Source organism: Rana temporaria, chromosome 3 (assembly GCF_905171775.1).
Source record: "Rana temporaria chromosome 3, aRanTem1.1, whole genome shotgun sequence".
NCBI lineage: Eukaryota > Metazoa > Chordata > Amphibia > Anura > Ranidae > Rana > Rana temporaria.
In genome coordinates, this window is record NC_053491.1 from 442,348,336 (window position 1) to 442,371,446 (window position 23,111).

Consider the following 23,111-nt stretch of genomic DNA (forward strand, 5'->3'; position numbering starts at 1 on the left):
ATTTCTGCTTATTGGATACATCCGGCACTTGTCACCCAAAAAAACCAAGGCAGCCAAGCAAGCTAGGCCAATTGTTTTGGGGGAAAAAATCTGCCAATCAGTCAAGAAACAGGGGGGGGGGGGGGGGAGAGCCCCAGTAACCTTACCAGTCTGGGGAGGAGCAAGTATCCCAGTAACCTTACCAGTCTGGGGGGGGGGAGGAGCAAGTGTCCCAGTAACCTTACAAGTCTGGGGGGGGCAAGTGTCCCAGTAACCTTACCAGTCTGGGGGGGGGGGCAAGTGTCCCAGTAACCTTACCAGTCTGGGGGGGCAAGTGTCCCAGTAACCTTACCGGTCTGGGGGAGGCAAGTATCCCAGTAACCTTACCAGTCTGGAGAGGCAAGTATCCCAGTAACCTTACCAGTCTGGGAGGGGGGGGAAGTGTCCCAGTAACCTTACCAGTCTGGAGAGGCAAGTATCCCAGTAACCTTACCAGTCTGGGGGGGGGGAGCAAGTGTCCTAGTAACCTTACCAGTCTGGGGGGGCAAGTGTCCCAGTAACCTTATCAGTCTGGGGGGGGGGGCAAGTATCCCAGTAACCTTACCAGTCTGGGGGGGGGGGGGGGGCAAGTGTCCCAGTAACCTTACCAGTCTGGGGGGGGGGGCAAGTGTCCCAGTAACCTTACCAGTCTGGGGGGGCAAGTGTCCCAGTAACCCTACCAGTCTGGGGGGGCAAGTGTCCCAGTAACCCTACCAGTCCGGGGGGGGCAAGTGTCCCAGTAACCTTACCAGTCTGGGGGGGGGGGGGGAGCAAGTGTCCTAGTAACCTTACCAGTCTGGGGGGGGGGGCAAGTGTCCGAGTAACCTTACCAGTCTGGGGGGAGCAAGTATCCCAGTAACCTTACCAGTAGCCAGAGGGTTCATGAACTGAATAATGGCGGATCCCGCAGAATGGCGGCACCTACTCTCTATGGACGATGGGACACTTTATCACACCGATGTCTTCTAGACACGTAGTACAGCAGTTTTCAAGGCAGAAGCAATATTTAGAAGGATGTGGCCTGTCAGTTTACTATGGCTGCCTCTAGTATATGCAGCTGATCTCTCCACTTTAAATATGGCGGCACAGAATGTGAAGAAACCCAAGACACTTGGCATCAAATGGGCGACTCCCAATGAGGGCTTCATTACGGCACTGCCAGTCCCTGCTCAGTATTCCTGTGCATGCCGAGCTGCACAAGAGACTCAGCTTCCCAATTCATTTAAACTGAATCTGGGATCCTTTGGTCTTACAGGTGCCTGTTCTAATAAAAAAAAAAAGGATAGAACAATCTTTGGTGCGTCCAATCACAAACTCCCATTTAAAGTGGTTGTAAACCTGTGAAATTAAAAATGAATCAGCCTAGGTTCACACTGCTGCGAATTCAAAATCACGGTAAAATGCGCGATTTTACCGCGATTTCGCGGCTGCAATTTTGCCGCGATTTCGGCCGCAATTTAATGTAAATCGCGGCCCGAAATCGCAAAAAGTAGTACAGGAACTACTTTTTGAAATCGCAGATGCGGCGTCGCACTGATTGGGACAGTGCCATTGCCGACAATTGCCGCCGATTTGAGATGCGATTTGACATGTCAAATCGCATCTTAAATCGTTTCAAATCGTACCCAGTGTGAACCAGGGCTCAAGCACATCTTTCTATAGCAGGGGTCTCAAACTGGCTGCCCTCCAGCTGTTGCGAAACTACAAGTCCCATGAGGCATTGCAAGGCTGACAGTTACAAGCATGACTCCCAGAGGCAGAGGCATGATGGGACTTGTAGTTTTGCAACAGTTTGAGACCCCTTGTTCTATAGAGTGTACTTGCCTCTATCCAAAGCACCAAGTGTGATGTATGTCTCATTCCTCTGCTATCTGCATGAGTCACTTCTGACAGTTTATGTCGCCACCAGGCAATCCTAGGAGACAACCCACGCCTCAGCTGTGCATATTTCCCTAGAAGACCATGTAGAGGGGGTCCATTACCTCCACTCAAGTCTCAGATTACACTCAGCTCTTATTTTGTGCAGTGTGCAAAGTCGGATCCCCACCCCCTGCCTTCTGATGATCAGAAATGCTGTGTATATTCTGGACTTTGAACAGATGTAGAGGATAGTGGGCTGCAGATAAAAAGGCACAAGTTTTTTTTATCTCTGTGTATCAGCTAAGGCCAGTCACTTTACTGGGTATAGGAAAGGATTTACAACCACGTTAAGATTCCAGTACAGTATGGGAGTAATCACATCTGCTTGTGATGGGCAACTGCATCTTTTCTATGGACTGTTAGTCAAGCACCACTGTGAGCTCAACTTAACTTTATTGGATGTGTCCGCGTCGATTCCTCCCTTCTTTTACGATTGGCCAATCACATTAGATTTAAAAAAAAAAAAAAAAAAAAGTTTTTGGAATGACAATCCACCAACACAGGGGAGACTTTCTAGAGACGTGGTAGAGACTCCCCCTTCCTAGTCCTAGTGGGGTCCACGTAGATCATCCCACGTTCTCCATTGATATTACTCTTGTTTTTCCCTTTTTTTCCCCATCCCTGACCCTTTCCTCTTTGGCTCCACAGAAAGATGTACAGGTGACAGCAGAAATATAAACATTTCAAATTTACAAAATAGTGGCCTGGAATCACTGGAACACTGAGCTGTACAAGGCAGTGAGACAATGTTGGTGCCCCCTAGTGGTGTGTCTGGAAGGTGGTGGATTCGTGACATCGAGGCACTCAAGCTTCAATTTTCCGGAGGCTTGTTCGGGTCAAGGAGTCCCTGAAAGAAGAGATGAATAGAAATGCTTCACACCATAGATGATTTTGTGTATGTATGTTTGGGAATGTGAATGGGGGTCTGAATTATCGTTCTGTTAGTGTAAAGTACATTGACTTGTGTATACCTTGCGCTGGTGTGCGGGAGAAGATCTGTGTACAGCTGTGGGATCCGACGGGATGTTAAAGGGCCGAGAGCTTCTTTGAGACGATGGTAATTTCTCTCCAGCTCACGGTGATACTCCCTCTGGTCTGGACCAATCAGAGTTTTGTTTTTCCGCAAAGCATCTTCACACCTAAATAAAGAAGGGGAGATTTACTACACTATTTCTATTCTCGCTCTATTTCTATTCTCGCCCCTCTGTTTCCCATCCCCTGCTTGTGCGCCCCTCTGTTTCCCCATCCGCTGCTTGTGCGCCCCTTTGTTCCTCATCTCCTGCTTGTGCGCCCCTCTGTTCCTCATCTCCTGCTTGTGCGCCCCTCTGTTCCTCATCTCCTGCTTGTGCGCCCCTCTATTCACCATCTCCTGCTTGTGCGCCCCTCTGTTCCTCATCTCCTGCTTGTGCGCCCCTCTATTCACCATCTCCTGCTTGTGCGCCCCTCTGTTCCTCATCTCCTGCTTGTGCGCCCCTCTGTTCCTCATCTCCTGCTTGTGCGCCCCTCTGTTCCTCATCTCCTGCTTGTGCGCCCCTCTGTTCCTCATCTCCTGCTTGTGCGCCCCTCTGTTCCTCATCTCCTGCTTGTGCGCCCCTCTGTTTCTCATCTCCTGCTTGTGCGCCCCTCTGTTACTCATCTCCTGCTTGTGCGCCCCTCTGTTCCTCATCTCCTGCTTGTGCGCCCCTCTGTTCCTCATCTCCTGCTTGTGCGCCCCTCTGTTCCCCATCTCCTGCTTGTGCGCCCCTCTGTCCCCTGTTCACCATCTCCTGCTTGTGCGCCCCCTGTTCCCCTTTCCCTGCTTGTGCGCCCCTCTGTTCCTCATCTCCTGCTTGTGCGCCCCCCTGTTTACCATCTCCTGCTTGTGTGCCCCCTGTTCCCCTTCTCCTGCTTGTGCGCCCCTCTGTTCCTCATCTCCTGCTTGTGCGCCCCCCTGTTCACCATCTCCTGCACGTGCGCCCCCCCCTGTTCACCATCTCCTGCACGTGCGCCCCTCTGTTCCCCATCTCCTGTGCCCCTCTCTTCCCCATCTCCTGCGCACCTCTGTTCCATCTGCTGCTTGTGCGCCCTTCTGTGGACCATTTACAGCTTGTGTGCCCCTCTGTTGCTTGTGCGCTCCTCTGTTCCCCCATCTGTTGCTTGTGTGCCCCTCTGTTCCCCCCATCTGTTGCTTGTGCGCCCCTCTGTTCCCCCCATCTGTTGCTTGTGCGCCCCTCTGTTCCCCCCATCTGTTGCTTGTGTGTCCCTCTGTTCCCCCCATCTGTTGCTTGTGCGCCCCTCTGTTCCCCCCATCTGTTGCTTGTGCGCCCCTCTGTTCCCCCCCATCTGCTGCTTGTGCGCCCCTCTGTTCCCCCCATCTGTTGCTTGGGTGTCCCTCTGTTCCCCCCATCTGTTGCTTGGGTGTCCCTCTGTTCCCCCCATCTGTTGCTTGTGCGCTCCTCTGTTCCCCCCCATCTGTTGCTTGTGCGCCCCTCTGTTCCCTCATCTGTTGCTTGTGCCCTTGCGGTTCACTATATTGTCCTCTTTTCCTCTCACTATCCCCTCTTTGTGCTGCTCTCTGATCACTATTTTCTGCTTGCACGCCCAACTCCTTGTGTTATTTTTCTCTATTCCTCTCAATGGGAAAATATTGGGAAAGGCACAGGATAGTGTAAAGAGTAGAGCGCAGACAACGGTAAAAAAAAGATGGGGATAGAGAGAGGGGAACAGTACAGAGGGAGGACATTGGGAAGTAAGGAGCTCAAGTAGGCGATACCAAGAAGAGTACAGGAACAGAAGAGTGGAAATAAATGGGATCAAAGAATCCAGAGTGGACACTGGTTCTATTGATAGGGCGCCCCCCCCCACCTGCTCACATGCCAGTTTAGTTTGGATCCAATCTGGAGAGAGGACTGTTGCAGTGAACCAACTGATTGGAGCGTGAGCTGGACTGGGGCTGGAGCAAAGGTTCTCCTGCAGTAAACTCCATGGTGGTCTAGGCTTATAAAGGATTAATGACCTGTCTCCTCTCCCACATGACAGTGTCCAGGCCCAGCACTCGGCAGGAAGGGCAGAAGGACACATACTTGGAAGTACGGGGTATATCTCTGACAGATGAATGGCGCAGAAAAAGTGGGTGGGGTGGTGTCCTATCATGGGAATCTTTGCCCATTCAGTTTTCTAGTCTTTGAGCCCCCCCGCTTCACAGTCCTCTCCCTCTATCCCCATCCTGTCCTTGTGCTCCTCTCCTCTCTCTATTTCAAAATCATCTCGCCGTCCATGTGCTCTGCTCTTCACACCACCACAACCTTCCTGTGCCCCTTCTCATCTCAGTACCCCACACACACTGTGCCCAAGTTGTACCCACCTCTTGGTGAAGTCTCTGAAGCAGAGTCTCAGTTTGTTGTGTAGTCTGTACAGACGGGGGTCTTCAGGAATCTCCGCCAGAAACACTTGGGCCACCTCCAGAGGGCCCTAACATAAAACACGTTATTCACAAAATCCAAAAATTTCACTCCGTTACTTACAGAGGAACTGCAGTCTGCTCACATCATTTCTAATATAAACATCTTTGCCATTCTGAAGCTTCCCTCCAACCACGTTGCATATTATTTTCTATATACTGTGATTCTGTACTTGCCAAATATGCTGCAGAAATCTCCCTCTACTGAGTCTGGCTGCACCAACTTTAAAGCGGAGTTCCACCCATATAAAAGTCAGCAGCTACAAAAAGTGTAGCTGCTGACTTTTATTAACCACTTGCTGACCGCTGCACGCACTTTTACGTCGACAGAATGGCACGGCTGGGCAAATGAGCGTATATATGTCCCCTTTAATTTGCTGGTTGCGCGCGTGGGACCCTGTCGTGAGCTCCGTAACCATGCCCGCGGGACCCGTTGTCTGCCGGTGTCCCGCAAAAGGGTCACAGAGCTGCAGAACAGGGAGAGGCAAGTGTAAACATGCATCTCCCCATTCTGCCTAGTGTCCTGTCATCGGGAACAGCGATCAGTGACGTGTCACGGCAAGCCACGACCCCTAACAGTTAGAAGCACTCCCTAGGTTACACTTAACCCTTCAGTGCCCCCTACAGGTTAACCCCTTCACTGCCAGTGTAATTTTTAGACCCCTTTCACACTGGGGCGTTTTTCCGGCGCGTTGGCGTTTAAAAAAAAGCCTGTAAAGTGCCTGAAAGAAGCCTCATCTGCAATCCCAATGTGAAAGCCTGAGTGCTTTTAGAGCCCTTTCACACTGCCAGTGCCCGAAAAACGCTGGTAAAGCGCCGCTAAGACCCCTTTCACACTGGGGTGTTTTTCAGGCGCTTTGGCGTTAAAAAAAAAGCTTCCTCAATGGGAAGGGGGCTTTAGGAGCGGTGTATTCAATGCTCCTAAAGCGCTGCAAAGAAGCTGCTTGCAGGACTTTTTTTTTGACGCCCTGCCAGCGCAGCGCCTCAGTGTGAAAGCACTCTGGCTTTCACATTGGGATTGCAGATGCAGCTTCTTTCAGGCGCTTTTTTTTAACGCTAAGACCCCTTTCACACTGGGGAGTTTTTCAGGTGCCTTAGTGTGAAAGCACTCAGGCTTTCACATTGGGATTGCAGATTTTCAGGTGCTTTTTTTTTGCGCTAAAGCGCCTGAAAAACGCCCCAGTGTAAAAGGGATCTTACAGTAATCCGGGCATTTTTATAGCACTGATCGCTGTAAAAATTACAATGGTCCCAAAATGGTGTCAAAAGTGCCAATGTGTCCGCCATAAAGTCGCAGTCACGATAAAAATCGATGACGTTTAATAATCAGACACTCACCTGTCCCACGGTCTAGCGATGCGGGCGTGGCTTCGAATGAAGCCCCCCTCCTCTCCACAGCTCCAGCATTCTGACTGTGGGTGCTCGGCTTTGGATTAATAGCCGGGCACGCATTGCTCATGCGCAAGCCACGCTGCGATTGGCCGGGCAATCTTCTGGGACCTGTGACGTGTTCCAGAAGATTGCAGGGAGGGGGGAAGAGGTGTGCATGATGTCATAAGCCTAGGCTAATGACCAAATACATGCAAATACTTGGTCTTTAGTATGGTAGGGTCACCCTTCAACTGCTGCATTCTTATCCATCCATAGCAGGGGTGTCAAACTCAATTTCATGGTGGGCCGCATCAGCATTATGATTGTCCTCAAAAGGGCCGGTTGTATCTGTAAGATTAGATGTCCAGCGCATCCCCTCCCCTTACATTAGATGTCAAGAGCCAGCCCACCGTCAGCAGTTGAGTCCCCCACTCTCCCTTACATCACAGCGCACCCAATGGAAAGAGTACTGCTCCAAGCCCTGCGACCTAGGCTGTCTATGACTAAGCATCTATCCATGATGTGAAACATGTTAGCTTTTTTGTCCCCTATGTCCACTTTCTACCATTGATTGCAGTGTTGCATGAATTTTTGGATGTTATACAGCTTTGGATTTTATCCTTTGTTCATTTTGTTTCAATAAATCGCCTATCAGAGTGCGGCAGTCCAGGAACATTTCTTTTTTCCACATATCACAGTGCACCCCCTTTACTTATGCTGCTGCTGGGCAGAAGCTGGATGCATTGCTTGAAAGCAGAAAGTAAGGGTCTGGAGGAGGACCAGAGGAGGGCTGGAGCTCTCCTGCAGCTGCAGGAGAGGTGTGAGGGCCAGATTCGGCCCTTGGGCCTTGTGTTTGACACCTGTAATCTATAGTTTGCTCAGCTCTGTCCTGTAACTTTCCACTCTAATTACCTGGTTAACTGTCGTCCCCACACAACCCTGGAGCACCATCTGCAGCATCTTGGCATCCGCTGGTTCCTGATGGGTAGCAAATGCCAGCTCCTGTGTTTTCTTCTGCATGTCTTCAATGGCAACCTCAACTGGTATTAATACCACCTGGCAGAGACAAAGACCATAAAAAGTTCAGCCTTTTCAAACATACCTCCAAAAACACGGCATTAAAACAATCTGTATAGAGATGCTTAGTCTTTTCTAGCTGGTTACAGGATCTTCTTTTCCCTGCCCAGATGTGCCCCTCTACCCTATTCACCTCATCTCGATGCACCACATTCACCCGGGTCTTGATGTATGGAAAAGCATGTGATGTTGTGAGCACGGTCTTGCGCTTGTACTGTTCATGGAGATCACCATGTGCCCGGCCATCCAGGGTGAACGGAGTACAGAACAGGAATGTCCTAAGGTTGTAATTTTTATCAAAGTAGGTGACACGATCCTTCAGCTCATAAGTGTCAAAATATGGCTCCACGTAGGTGATCTGGATGAAGGCCTAGGAGAAATGGGTGAAAGGGAGAGTGAGTAACTAATGGGAACTTTAGTGAGTTTATTAAAAAAGTGAAATTGTTGAAAAGATCTCTCTTTGCTGACTGTACCTGTTAGCACCTACATATGAAAAAGAATGGCTTTGATCTGTCAAGGCTGAGCCTCCTAGCCAGCACAGGAGACTCTCACTACCTGATATGTTCCATCAGTATTTGTTCCACCTCTACTGTAAGATGCACAGTAATGTTCCTCCTCTGGAACTAGCAGAGTTCTAGGAAGAAAAGCAATGGTAGCCTGTAGCTCCTTGCTAGTACAGTGGAACCTCGGGTTGTGAGTAACGCGGTCAACGAGTGTTTCGCAATATGAGAACTGTATTTTTAAAAATCCTGACTCGCAAAACGAGCAGGATTCAAGCCAAAGTGGTGTGCAGTACCGCGTTTGGCCTGAGGTGGGGTGGAGCCGGAGCTGAGCAGAGGGGGGGGAGTGGGGGCTTCAGGAGGAGTGGGACTTCCTGTCCCACTTCCTCCTTCCGCCGAGGGGCTTCTAAGGCGATACGTCATATCGCCTTTTGGCAGCCCCTCCCTGTAGGCGATCGCCTGGGACACGTGACAGGTCCCAGGCGATCGCCTGTCCAATCAGATGGCGCAGCGCCGCTCGCGCATGCGCAGTGGGTGCCCGGCCGTGAAGCCGAAAGCTGTCACGGCCGGGTGCCCACACTTAGAATGAAGACGCCGGACGGAGAGGGTTGGAGAGGAGCGGAGCCCCGGCCGGCGCGTTGCTGGAACGTGGAGCAGGTGAGTGCATGTTTATTAAAAGCCAGCAGCTACACTTTTTGTAGCTGCTGACTTTTAATAAACATTTAAAATTACTGGAACACCCCTTTAAGGACCAAGCCTATGTTTTACACTTGTTGTTTACAAGTTAAAATATTTTTATTTATTTATTTTGCTAGAAAATTACTTAGAACCCTCAAACATTATATATACATTTTTTTTAAGACACACTAGAGAACAAAATGGCGGTCGTTGCAATACTTTATGTCACACTGTATTTGCACAATTTTTTGGAACAAAATACATTTTTTTTTATTAAAAAAATAAGACAACAGTAAAATTAGCCCAATTGTTTTTATAATGTGAAAGATGATGTTACCCCGAGTAAATTGATATCCAACATGTCACACCTTAAAATTGCGTTTGCTCGTGGAATGGCGACAAACTTTGGCACTTAAAAATCTCCAATGGCGACATTTAAAAAATCCTACAGGGTACCAGTTTTAAGTTACAAAGGCGGTCTCGTACTAAAATTGTTGGTCTCGCTCTATCGCGGAGAAACCTCACATGTGTGGTTTGAACACCGTTTACCTATGCGGGCGCGACTTACGTATGCGGTTGCTTCTGCGCACAAGCTCGGCGGGATGGGGCGCTTTAAATTTTTATTTATTTTTTATCTGATTTATTTGACTTTTTATATTTTTACACTGTCCATTTAAAAAAAAAAAATTGGGTCACTTTTAATAATATTACAAGGGATGTAATATTAATAAAAGTGACCCAAATTTTTTTTTTAAATGGACAGTGTAAAAATATAAAAAGTCAAATAAATCAGATAAAAAATAAATAAAAATTTAAACATCCCTTGTAATAGTAAAAAAAGCATGATAGGACCTCTGTAATGTGAGATCTGGGGTCAAAATGCAATAAAAAACAAAATTAAAAAAATATTTATCTTTTCAATATTTTTTCCCCCTTTAAGACCATTGGGCGGAAGTGACGTTTGACGTCGCTTCCGTCATCCAATGGTTTAAAGCTGAGTGGAGGCCATCGTTCCCTCACTGGACTTCCAGCCTCAGAGGCTCCGGTAAGCAGCAGAGATGACAGGAAAACAGCAGGAGGGGGGCACCTCTCCCGCCGCCGATAAAAGTGATGTCGCAGCAAATCCGCCGCAAAAAAACACTTATCTGAAAAAGGACCGTCCGCTGGTTTTAAAAATACTGGGGCTATGGCAGCTATCTGCTGCATTAATAACGGTATTTAGAGTCAAACTACCGGCGTAGAACGACGGCAGCTGGTCCATAAGTGGGTAAGTTGCAGTTCAGTGAATAAAATAAGTATTTGATCCTCAAGAAAAACATGACTTGGTGGAGAAACCTTTGTTGGCAAGCACAGAGGTCAGATGTTTCTTGTAGTTGGTAACCAGGTTTGCACACATCTCAGGAGGGATTTTGGTCCACTTATTTACAGATCTTTTTTAAATCCTCAAGGTTTCTTTGGCCGTCTCTTGGCAACTCAAAGTTTCAGTTCCCGCTATACATTTTCTATAGGACTAAGGCCTTGAGCCACTCCTTTTTTGCCTAGGCGGTATGTTTTAGGTCATTATGCTGGAAGACCCATAAACAACCCATCTTCAGTATTCTGGCTGAGGGAAGAAGGTTCTCATCCAAGATTTTACAATACATGGACCAATACACTGGCCCCTCAATGCAGCAAAGTCGGTCTGTAGCAAGTCGAGTTAATGCCAAAGAGCTCAATTTTGGTCTCATATGACCACAGCACTTTCTCCCAATTCTTCTCTAAAATCATTTAGAGGTTCATTGGCATGACTATATATGTGTGCCTTCTTGAGGAGGGAGACTCGCCGTGTTTGGATGAAGAAAATTGCTGACTATGAGCCTGTAACAGAATGACCCATGACACCCAGAGACTTTTGAAGGATGAGGGGTACTCCTGTGCCAGCGTCACTAATAACTCTTGGGTGAAGGGTCATCCTGTGCCCCTTTTGGGCATAGGGTGACTGAGAAATATGAATTATAAATTACATGAGATGGGACATTACTGATAATTCATGTTTTGCAGGATCTTGATTTCATGCTGACCAACAACAAACGGTCAATAAGAGTGTCTACTTCAATGTTTAACCTAGGCTGTTGAGATGCTAACTAAGTACATCTGCTCCCAAGACCTTTCATTGTGTGAAGATGCTATTGATGATAGATATGTGTTGTGAGTTAGCAGTCTAAAGGTCAGGGGTCTCCTTTCAGGGATAGGGAATTAGCATGTCAATTATGTTTAGTAAAGGAATGTGACTTCTCAGCTGTAGTAATTAGGTCATGTTAAATCGTAACGTCTGGGGGATAATTAACTCCTCTATGTAATTATCTAAAATAATGTGATTGAAGCCCATGGAGCGATGTTGGGGTGGAGAGTTTGATTGTTTCTGTGATTACTGAAACATGCCTTGTAACTGTATATAAACCTGAGAGCTAACCATTAAAGTGTTTATACATTTTGACTCAGAGAACGGAGCTTGTCTCGTCTTCATTCTGGGAAATGGGATGGATCGTGTCTGCTGGATTGTGGAGTGTCGGAAGCTGTCTTGGGTTGATGGAATGGGAATATCGTAAACGGTGGTGACCGTTACAGAGCCCAAGAACACCATTCCTATAGTCAAGCACGGAGGTGGAAACATTATGCTTTGGGGCAGTTTCTCTGTTAAAGGTACAGTATGACTTTGCTGCATTGAGGGGCCAATGGATGAGGCCATGTATTGTAAAATCTTGGATGAAAACCTTCTTCCCTCAGCCAGAACACTAAAGACAGGTCGTGGATGCGTCTTTCAGCATGACAATGATCCAAAATATACCGCCAAGGCAACAAAGGAGTGGCACAAGAAACAAACGCCATTAGTAGTAAAAAAAAAAAAAATTAATAAAAATGCAATAAAACTATCCCCTATTTTGTAAACGCTATAAATTTTGCGCAAACCAACCGATAAACGCTTATTGCGATTTTTTTTTACCAAAAATATGTAGAAGAATACGTATCGGCCTAAACTGAGAAAAAAAAATGTTTTTTATATGTTTTTGGGGGATATTTATTATAGAAAAAAGTAAAAAATATTGCATTTTTTTTTAAATTGTCGCTCTATTTTTGTTTATAGCACAAAAAATAAAAAACCGCAGAGGTGATCAAATACCACCAAAAGAAAGCTCTATTTGTGGGAAGAAAAGGACGCAAATTTCGTTTCGGTACAACATTGCATGACCGCGCAATAACCAGTAAAAGCAGCGCAGTGCCAAATTGTAAAAACACCTCTGGGCATTTAGCTGCATATTGGTCCAGGGCTTAAGTGGTTAAGGATTAACACCCATCGATCACTAGACCCAGATTTCACACATGATCTGAATTATATTGCTTTGTTGCCAACAGACAGAGGTCCTCTTTAATACACACTCCATGTCTTACATTCTCAATGTAAAATAAAAAAACTACAAGAGTGCCTGTTTAGAAAATGCACTCAAGATGCACCCACCTTGTTTGGGTCCAGTTTGGTCTTGTCCACGTGGTTTGAATCCTTTACGACCTGAACCGTATCTTCCCCAAACTGCTCAATGTAAAACTCCTGTTAATGAAGGCAGACTCAATGTCAAGCATAACAACGTTTGCAGTCTTCCGATGGTTAATTAAGACTGATAAAATGCTGCCTAATGCCGCGTACACACGATTGGTCAAACTGATGAGAACGGTCTGATGGACCGTTTTCATCGGACCAAACCGACCGTGTGTGGGCCCCATCGGTTATTTATCCATAGGTTAAAAAAAAGCAATCTTGTTTTAAATTTAACCGATGGATTCCTAACCTATAGAACAAAACCGATCGTTTGTAGGCACGTCCATCGGTTAAAAATCCACGAATGCTCAGAATCAAGTCGACACATGCTTGGAAGCATTGAACTTCGTTGTGTTTTACGTCACCGCGTTCTGACACAATCGTTTTTTTAACCGATGGTGTGTAGGCGCGACTGACCATCAGTCAGCTTCATCGGTTAAACGATGAAAACGGTCCATTAGACCGTTCTCATCGGTTTGAACGATCGTGTGTATGTGGCATTAGGCTGCCTCCCCAGTGTTAGAGATGTCCTTAAATGTAAAGTTGGCCATAGACCGATAGAATTTCGAACAAAAGTGTTAATCTGGCCAAACAACAATCATTCTTTTTTCATTCACCCAGTGGGTTTAAAAAAAAAATGACCCGATTCTCCCATCCAAACATTGGATGGAAGTACCACTCCCGCTGCGCTATTGTGTTCTGAACACACTGATCAGTGCTGCCGGCTATAGTCAGCGCCACTGATCGTTTAGGAAAAACACTTCAGGTTGATTGTACATAAGTCAAATCAGTAGATCAACTTCTGTACAACCAGCCTGCCCATACATGGATAGATGTATTTAGGAAAATTTGTAGGAAAATTCTCAGTTTAGCTGTCATTCATAAGATTTAATTTGCTTTTTGAATTAATGGACTTAATAAAAACCACATACCACTGTTAGAAATGAGTTCCTTTGAGGAAACAATGTCACCCTGATCCTTTAAAATTTCCCATAATTGCGTTTAAAAATGAACGTCGATTTGACCCACTAATGATTAGAAAAAGGAGCAAACTTCTTATAACCTTAAAGCGGTTGTATAACTGCTGAACTTTTTTTGTAAAGCAAAAAAGGCATAATGAGCTAGCACCGCATACTAGTACTCATAGTACTCCCCCCCCCCCCCCTCCGGGGGCCACATTTGGCACCTTTCAAGGGTATCCTGTCCCCACTTCTGGGAGCCTCAGCCGTGGGTATTTGCGTCATTGCTGGGACTCCTTCCCTGGCTGCGGGGCCAGTAGGAGAGCGGAGAGGAGTCTCGCACATGCGCAGTATGGTTCCCGGCGCGTGAAGCCGTAAAGGCCACACTGCCGGGTTGAACAAAATTCTCCTGCGCTCTGGTGTTTCGCCAAACCCGGGTGGTGTAGTATAGTCTCAAAGCAAAGTCTAAAGTCTTGCAGCCCTCCTCAGAACAAATGGTGTTCATATAGCTAGAGAAAAAGAAAAGAAGGAAGGGCGCACCGACCTAGTGCATTACCACTTAAATATTTATTAAAAACGGAATAAAAGCAATGATCCTACTCACAAGGAAAGCTTAAGTAAGCGCTTTTCAGACAGCTAAACTGGACCTCACGGCACCTGCCAGTGGAACCTCAGACATATGGATGGCCGACGCGTTTCTGGGGCGTACCCCCTTCCTCAAAGCCTAAGTGGTCCATGGTCTGAAAAGCGCTTACTTAAGCTTTCCTTGTGAGTAGGATCATTGCTTTTATTCTGTTTTTAATACAAATTTAAGTGGTAATGCACTAGGTCGGTGCGCCCTCCCTTCTTTTCTTTTTCTCTAGATATATGAACACCCTTTGTTCTGAGGAGGGCTGCAAAACTTTCGACTTTGCTGTGAGAATATACTACACCACCCGGGTTTGGCGAAACACCAGAGCGCAGGAGAATTTTGTCCCTTCTTTTCTTTTACACTGTTGGATTCCCTTACTCGCAGTGGAGGTGGCAGCACCCGACAGCTGATGAAAACATCAGCTGTGACATCGCTGGACTCCAGGACAGGTAAGTGTCCAATTATTAAAAGTCAGCAGATGCAGTATGTGTAGCTGCCGGTTTTTTAATTTTTGCAGCAGTGGGTGAAACTTCACTTTAAAAAGAAAAGTATGGGGGTTACAAAAAAAAAAAAAACACAACCTTATATACTCACCTAGATGAATGCAACATTATATCTGTCCCCTGCTGCCTCTGCACTGAGATCTAAGCGATCAAAGACTGCTGATCCTGCCCCTTCAGCTCCCTGGCGCACCGGGCTGGGGAGGGAGCCGTGGGCTCGATCTCCCAGTGGCGCAGCTGAGAGACCGACATAGCTGCCAGTACAAGCATCTGGGTGAATCCCGACTGTAAAGTAAGGATCTTTCCTCAGCTTGGACCGGCTGAGTGCTGTGAAAACAGGTCACAGGAGTGAAAAACTAACTGCATTCCTGTGATCCATAGGATAAGTAGAGCCAAAAATGCTTTGGCCATACTTCTCCTTTAAGCCAGCTTGTAAGTCATCCTAATAGTGTATGATGTACACCATCTGATGAATCCACTACCTTACACAGTACAAGACGTTGGGCAGGTGCCACCCTACCTGTAGGCGGTGGGAGATCTCAGCCAGTTTGGTAATAGATGGCTCTTTGTAAACAAATTCTTGCTCGTCCAAGTCTCCAAATTTAGAACCATAAAATCCAACGCGGAAATACGTCCCAAACATTCTCTGCAGCCCTGTATGGAGAGGGTATTAGAAGAGATGAAAAGCGGATGGACATATACAGTATTTAGACAGGAGATGTTAAGATGTTAAGAAGGCTGGTCATAAGAAAAGGGAGACTCTAACAGCATGCATAATGTAAAGGTTTCTATCAGCCAAAGTAATCAAAACTGAACTAAAATCACTCTCTCAGACCTTGAGGGGGGTGCACAACCAATGGAGACACTATATAAACCCAAATGAAAAGAAATGGCCAGCACTCTAAAATGACAGATCTCACTAAAGAGCTGTTATTTCTTCTACTTCAGTAATCACAACTGATGTTTTTTATAAACGGTAGTAATAATTTACTTACACTTAACTCCAGCTTATAGTGTATGGTAATCCTAATACTGAACTTATGTTATTTGCTCCTTTTTGATCTAACACACAATAACTGTACCCATACAGGGCAATAACAGACCACCCCAACCGATCAGATCATCCATTGCCTGCTAAGGAGCGGCTGAAGTCAACAGACATGTGTCTATTTACATCCACCGACATCCAATCTGCCAAAAACAGATGGATGAGGGATCCTTTTTTCCGATTCATCTGTCAGGTCTGCATCAGCTGGGTGGACATGGACCTGTCATCCGCCTGCTCATCGGGGAGCAGCGGAGAGATCCCCCTCTGAGAAGACAAATCCACTGGCGGACTGTTTTTTCCCCTTAATGCATCGTAAGCATTAAGGTGAAAAAACACCTTGCAGTGTCCGGCCCCCCAGTTTTACTTACCTGAGCCACAAATTCGATATCCAACTCCTTCTCTAAACGGAGTCCGGGCTTTGATTGGATAGATTTATAGCAGTGCAGCCATTGGCTCCCGCTGATGTCAATCAAATCCAATGACACGGGCGCCGGGGCCGAGTCATACACTCGGTGTCTATAGACGCTGAGCGTATGACTCAGGAGCACGCCCGCAAGGTAACACCCTCGAGAGAGAGAGATTCCCAGAGGGGGTTATCCAATGCGGGAATTAATACAGGCAAAACAATATTTATTAGTTGTAATAAAATGAAATCGCCTTCAAGACTGGTGCAAGCATACAAGACAATGGTCCAAAATAAGGTGGAATTACGGAAGGTAAAGCTTATCAGAAATTATTTTATTTTTTTTAACTCACCATCACATCATATTCAGAGGATCCCGTCAAATCAAAGAAAAAGAGAATGGAAAAAAAAAAACGATAAAAAGATACATTAAACAGCGCTCATTTATTACTACTCATTCATGTACACATACTGGAAACAGCCATTTTATCCTTATATATTGATCCACTGTGAGCTGCTGACAACAGACAGGGCCGAGGCCTCACCAATGTCAATGATTGGTCTAGACCAGTGGTTCTCGACTCCAGTCCTCAGGGCCCACTAACAGGCCAGGTTTGCAAGATAACTGAAATACATCACAGGTGATATCACTTGCTGCTCAGTAATTGCAGAATTCTAGTCTGCATCTCCCCAAGGTAATACTTAAAACCTGGCCTGTTAGTGGGTCCTGAGGACAGGAGTTGAAAACCACTGCACTAGAAGGCTGAATATACTGACCCTGATGGCTGTCTCCACAATGTGCAATAAAAAGACAGGTTTTAAAGCAAGTGAGAATGACTTTATGTGGGTGCGGTTAAGGTGTATGTGGTGCTGTGACAAGTTTACGTTTGTGAAAAATAAAAAGTGCCCACATGCACAATAGGCAAACATGATAAACACTGCAATAACCATGCTGAAACAAACATATATGGATCTGTTCACATATATGTAAACACGGGGTCAGCACTGTGCATTCACATGTACACATTCTAATTATGCAATAGGATCATAGAGATAATTCATTCTCCTTCCACTGACTGTCAGCAGATGGAGAAAACGCTCCCCCTCTAGCATGTAACATATAGGGATTTACTTTATCCTTTTAACATTTAGAGCGGACTTCTTAGTGTATGGGGTATAGTTCTATTATTTGACAATCGGAAGAATGCTTTCAGTCATTTTTCCTATTGCATAAGTAGATAATGTCCCTGGCGTAGCATGTCAGGGTGAGAGTTAGATGCCGTTTAGCACATTATTGTGAGTGAGAGAAGCAAGGTGAACACAAGACTGAAAACCAAATAAAATCAGTTAATGGACACACTGCCTACCTCCCAGCCTGTGATCTGCTCGGGAGCAAAAAGGGAAACCGGGAGAAAAAGAGAGAGATGAGGGGAAGGGAGAAACGAGACAAAGGAAGGAGAGGGAAGATAAAATAGACAGCAAGAAAAAAAAGGGGGGGGGGGAGAAAGAGTGATGAGCAAAAGTATAAGATACAACACACAGCAAGAGAGGAATGAGAGATCAGGAGAGTCAAGGAAAAGTAAATGGAAAGTTAAGGAAGAGTAGGTAGAGAAAACAATGACAGAAACGTAGACATGACAAGTGGGAAGGGAATGGAAGAGAAGAAAGGGATTGAGCAACAGGATAAAGTAAGGAGACGAGGTGGTAACAGTATAGAGAGAATAGAGAGCAGAAATTGCAAGGAAGAGGTAAGGAAAATCAGAGGGATGGCATGGAAAGAGGGATGGAATGGAATAGAGGAAAGACAAGAAAGAGGGAAGGAATGGCATACAGGACAGTGAGATGGCATGGAAGAAGGGACAGGGAAGACAGAAGGAAGGTATGGAAGAGAGGACAATATGACATGGAAGAAAGGACAGAGGGAGGCCATGGAAGAAAGGACAGAGGGAGGCCATGGAGGAAAGGACAGAGGGAGGCCATGGAAGAAAGGACAGAGGGAGGCCATGGAAGAAAGGACAGAGGGAGGCCATGGAAGAAAGGACAGAGGGAGGCCATGGAAGAAAGGACAGAGGATACAAAGGGAGGGCTTGGAATAAAGGGCAGTAAGACAGAGGGAAGGCATGGAATAGAAGACAGGGAAGACAAAGAAAGGCCATGGTATAGAGGACAGAGGGAGGTCATTAAATAGAGGAAAAGGGAGGCAGAGGGAGGACATGGAATAAAGGACAGGGGAGAGAGAAGGCGGCCATAGAATAAAGGACAGGGGAGAGAGAAGGCAGCCATGAAATAGAGGACAGGGGAGAGAGAAGGCGGCCATAGAATAGAGGACAGGGGAGAGAGAAGGCGGCCATGGAATAGAGGACAGGGGAGAGAGAAGGCAGCCATGGAATAGAGGACAGGGGAGAGAGAAGGCGGCCATAGAATAGAGGACAGGGGAGAGAGAAGGCGGCCATGGAATAGAGGACAGGGGAGAGAGAAGTCGGCCATAGAATAGAGGACAGGGGAGAGAGAAGGCGGCCATGGAATAGAGGACAGGGGAGAGAGAAGGCGGCCATGGAATAAAGGACAGGGGAGAGAGAAGGCAGCCATGAAATAGAGGACAGGGGAGAGAGAAGGCGGCCATGGAATAGAGGACAGGGGAGAGAGAAGGCAGCCATGGAATAGAGGACAGGGGAGAGAGAAGGCGGCCATGGAATAGAGGACAGGGGAGAGAGAAGGCAGCCATGGAATAGAGGACAGGGGAGAGAGAAGGCAGCCATGGAATAGAGGACAGGGGAGAGAGAAGGCAGCCATGGAATAGAGGACAGGGGAGAGAGAAGGCGGCCATGGAATAGAGGACAGGGGAGAGAGAAGGCAGCCATGGAATAGAGGACAGGGGAGAGAGAAGGCCATGGAATAGAGGACAGGGGAGAGAGAAGCCCATGGAATAGAGGACAGGGGAGAGAGAAGGCAGCCATGGAATAGAGGACAGGGGAGAGAGAAGGCCATGGAATAGAGGACAGGGGAGAGAGAAGCCCATGGAATAGAGGACAGGGGAGAGAGAAAGTGGCCATGGAAAATAAGACAAGGGAGAGAGAAGAAGGCCGTGGAATAGAGGACAGGGGAGAGAGAAGGCCATGGAATAGAGGACAGGGGAGAGAGAAGGCCATGGAATAGAGGACAGGGGGGAGAGAAGGCCATGGAATAGAGGACAGGGGGGAGAGAAGGCCATGGAATAGAGGACAGGGGAGAGAGAAGGCCATGGAATAGAGGACAGGGGAGAGAGAAGGTGGCCATGGAAAATAGAACAAGGGAGACAGAAGAAGGCCGTGGAATAGAGGACAGGGGAGAGAGAAGGTGGCCATGGACAGGGAAGATACACAAGGTGGGTAGGTAAGGAAAGTAAAGGGAAGGGTAACAAGAATATAATAGGGGCAGAAAAAGAGGAATGCAGAAAATCAGGAGGTAATTGAATATTGATGGCATGACAGTGTATGATGGAGATTTTAAGGTTTATGCGCATGGAACATACATCAGAACAACATAATGGAAAAAATAAGAACATACAACATAGAAGGTAGAAGGGGAAGAGGAATAAAAGATGAGAAAAAGAACACACATTAATACACAGTAACAGTCTCCATTTAATCCCTACACTAATCCTTGGCACAAAATCATGAACATTTTTGGATTGCTGATGGGCGACCAAGGTGGAAGGATGATCACTAAATTCCTCTGTTTATTAGGATTGTTAAAGAAAGATATGCATTTAAAATTATTTGTAAAAAAAAATTGTTAAAAAAGTAGCTTCTTAGCAATACAGTAAAACCTTGGTTTGAGAGTAACTTGGTTTGAGAGCGTTTTGCAAGACAAGCAAAATGTTTTAATACATTTTGCCTTGACATACAAGCGATGTCTTGATATAAGAGTAGCGTCATGTGACAACCGAGTATAAAAAGGAAGAGAGGAGCCTCTAAGTGTAGCAATATGGTTACATTTAATGAAGGTACAACATTTAACTTATTGCTACACTTAGAGGTGCCTCTCTTCTCTTTTATACCCTGTAAAAAAAAAAAAAAAAAAATACAAGTGCTTTGGATTAGAAGCGTGTTTCTGGAACGAATTATGCTCGCAATCCAATACTGTACATTAAATGCTTCCTGGCTGTTGTCACGTAAAGAGCTTGAAAAAAACTGCAGGGACTAACCAGCACAATATCATTTACCGTATTTATCGGCGTATACCGCGCACTATTTTGCCCTGAAAATCAGGGCAAAATCGTGGGTGCGCGGTATACGCCGATACCCGCTTTCCCGCCACGAGTTTGAATACTGCGCCGGCATATACGCAGTACACTCGTGTATCTTCTGGCAGTCTCGGCGCTTCTTGCGCTGACGTCCTGAGCGTACAGGACGTCAGCGCGAGAGTTGCCGAGCCTGCCCGACGATACACGAGTGTACTGCGCTCGGTATATGTCGGCGCAGTATTCAAACTCGGCGCGGGAAACGAGCGGGGAGGACGCGAGGACGCCGCAGAAGGACGCCGGACCCAACGAAGAGGACACCGGAAGCCGCGGACGGACCCCGACGAAGAGGACCCCCGGAAGCCGCAGAAGGACCCGTACCCGACGAAGAGGACACCCGAAGCCGCAGACGGACGCCGGACTCGACGAGGCCGCTGATGGACGCCACGCAAGACACCAAAACTGTAAGTACAAAAAAACCTTTTTTTCCACAGGATTCGGGGCAACTTTAGGGGTGCGCGGTATACGCGGGAGCGCGTTACACCGCGATAAATACGGTATATCCTAAAGAGTAACTCCAGAGAACAGTTTTTGTTCTTCATTTTGGATAGGGTGGAGACGGATCTGTCATGTATTTATTGCTGTCCATGTAACAGTAATCACTAGAACAGCAAGTGAGGGTAAATCTCCTCAATGTGGAAAAAAATAGCCACAAAACCTAAATAGTTCTCATTTTACAAAAAAAATAAAAAGATTCTTGTTGTTTTTCTGCTACAGAGATTTCCTGTCACTTTCTGTCCCACAGGAGTTATGTTGGACTGTTTGACGCTGCTCTATAGAAATATATAATCTTCTAGATTGGAAGACGGTCATCGTATGTGTATGGGTACATTACTGCTGGAGTCGGGTGGATTCTCATTAAAGGGTTGTAAAGGTACAATATTTTTTCCCTAAATAGCTTCCTTTACCTTAGTGCAGTCCTCCTTCACTTACCTCATCCTTCCATTTTGCTTTTAAATGTCCTTATTTCTTCTGAGAAATCCTCACTTCCTGTTCTTCTGTCTGTAACTCCACACAGTAATGCAAGGCTTTCTCCCTGGTGTGGAGTGTCGTGCTCGCCCCCTCCCTTGGACTACAGCTGAGTCAGGACGCTCTCTACTTTGCAGATAGAGAAAGGAGCTGTGTGTTAGTGGGCGTCCTGACTCTCCCGTAGTCCGAGAGAGGGGGCGAGCACGACACTCCACACCAGGGAGAAAGCATTACTGTGTGGAGTTACAGACAGAAGAACAGGAAGTGAGGATTTCTCAGAAGAAATAAGGACAAAATGGAAGGATGAGATAAGTGAAGGAGGACTGCACTAAGGTAAAGGAACCGATTTAGGGAAAACAATTTGTACCTTTACAACCCCTTTAAGTATACAATATTTTCTCACTAGGTGCAGTTCGAATAGAAGAGAGTAGACACACACCTGATTGGTGATCTTGTTGAACGCTTCCTGTAACTTCCCATGGACTATGGCCAGCTTCTTGTAATCACGATTTGCTTCATAAATAGGAATGAGAACTTTATAGACTTCATTCACTGCCTCAAACAGCCCACCCTGCAGGAAGATGTACACATAATCAATGCACTTCAAATGTTCACATCACCTTCTGCAAAACAAGACTTTAGGAACTATTCCAGTAATAAGTGAAAGCATTCTGTGAGCTTCAGTAACCACAACTGTGCCAATTCTAAAGATATGGTGCCACCCAAAGCATCCTTCCCTACCATCCCACCAGCTCTCTCTCTGGCTCCAGGTGCTACAGTAGGTCCCTTAACCACTTAAGCCCCGGACCATTTTGTTGCTAAATGCCCAGGCCAGGTTTTGCGATTCGGCACGGCTTTGCTTTAACAGACAATTGCGTGGTCGTGCGACGTGGCTCCCAAACAAAATTGGCATCCTTTTTTCCCCACAAATAGAGCTTTCTTTTGGTGGTATTTGATCACCTCTGCGGTTTTTATTTTTTGCGCTATAAACAAAAATAGAGCGACAATTTAAAAAAAAATGCAATATTTTTTACTTTTTGCTGTAATAAATATCCCCCAAAAACATATATAAAATTTTTTTTTTCCTCAGTTTAGGCCGATACGTATTCTTCTACCTATTTTTGGTAAAAAAAAATCGCAATAAGTGTTTATCGATTGGTTTGCGCAAAATTTATAGCGTTTACAAAATAGGGGATAGTTTTATTGCATTTTTATTAATTATTTATTTTTTACTACTATTGGCGGCGATCAGCGATTTTTTTCGTGACTGCGACATTATGGCGGACACTTCGGACAATTTTGACACATTTTTGGGACCATTGTCATTTTCACAGCAAAAAATGCATTTAAATTGCATTCTTTATTGGGAAAATGACAGTTGCAGTTTGGGAGTTAACCACAGGGGGCGCTGTAGGAGTTAGGGTTCACCTAGTGTGTGTTTACAACTGTAGGGGGGTGTGGCTGTAGGACTGACGTCATCGATCGAGTCTCCCTATAAAAGGGATCACTCGATCGATGCAGCCGCCACAGTGAAGCACGGGGAAGCCGTGTTTACATACGGCTCTCCCCGTTCTTCAGCTCCGGGGAGCGATCGCGACGGAGCGGCTATAAACGAATAGCCGCGCCGTCGTCCCGGATCGCTCCCCGAGGTAAGCCGCCCGCCGCACGCAGCGGGGGGGGGGGGGTTCCGATCGGACCCCCGACCCACGGAAAGGCGGGGACGTATATATACGCCCATCTGC

The 23,111-nt window shown here is 46.4% G+C and overlaps 1 protein-coding gene across 5 annotated transcripts in view; it reads right to left on the reverse strand.

The window, feature by feature from the left end:
- Positions 1-2,393: 2,393 nt before the first annotated feature.
- Positions 2,394-23,111, reverse strand: part of DOCK6 (dedicator of cytokinesis 6) — a 163,751-nt gene continuing 143,033 nt past the window's right edge. For 4 of the 5 annotated variants that reach the window (XM_040346475.1, XM_040346474.1, XM_040346472.1 and 1 more), the window contains 9 exons: positions 21,809-21,940; positions 17,486-17,500; positions 15,188-15,313; positions 12,500-12,589; positions 7,959-8,195; positions 7,661-7,804; positions 5,282-5,388; positions 2,910-3,077; positions 2,394-2,785 (listed from right to left, as the gene is read on the reverse strand). In XM_040346475.1, the coding sequence (XP_040202409.1) occupies positions 2,743-2,785; positions 2,910-3,077; positions 5,282-5,388; positions 7,661-7,804; positions 7,959-8,195; positions 12,500-12,589; positions 15,188-15,313; positions 17,486-17,500; positions 21,809-21,940 (1,062 nt within the window). In that variant the 3' untranslated portion in view covers positions 2,394-2,742. The remainder of the gene's footprint in view (positions 2,786-2,909; positions 3,078-5,281; positions 5,389-7,660; positions 7,805-7,958; positions 8,196-12,499; positions 12,590-15,187; positions 15,314-17,485; positions 17,501-21,808; positions 21,941-23,111) is intronic. The other variant, XM_040346473.1, reaches the window with a different exon arrangement.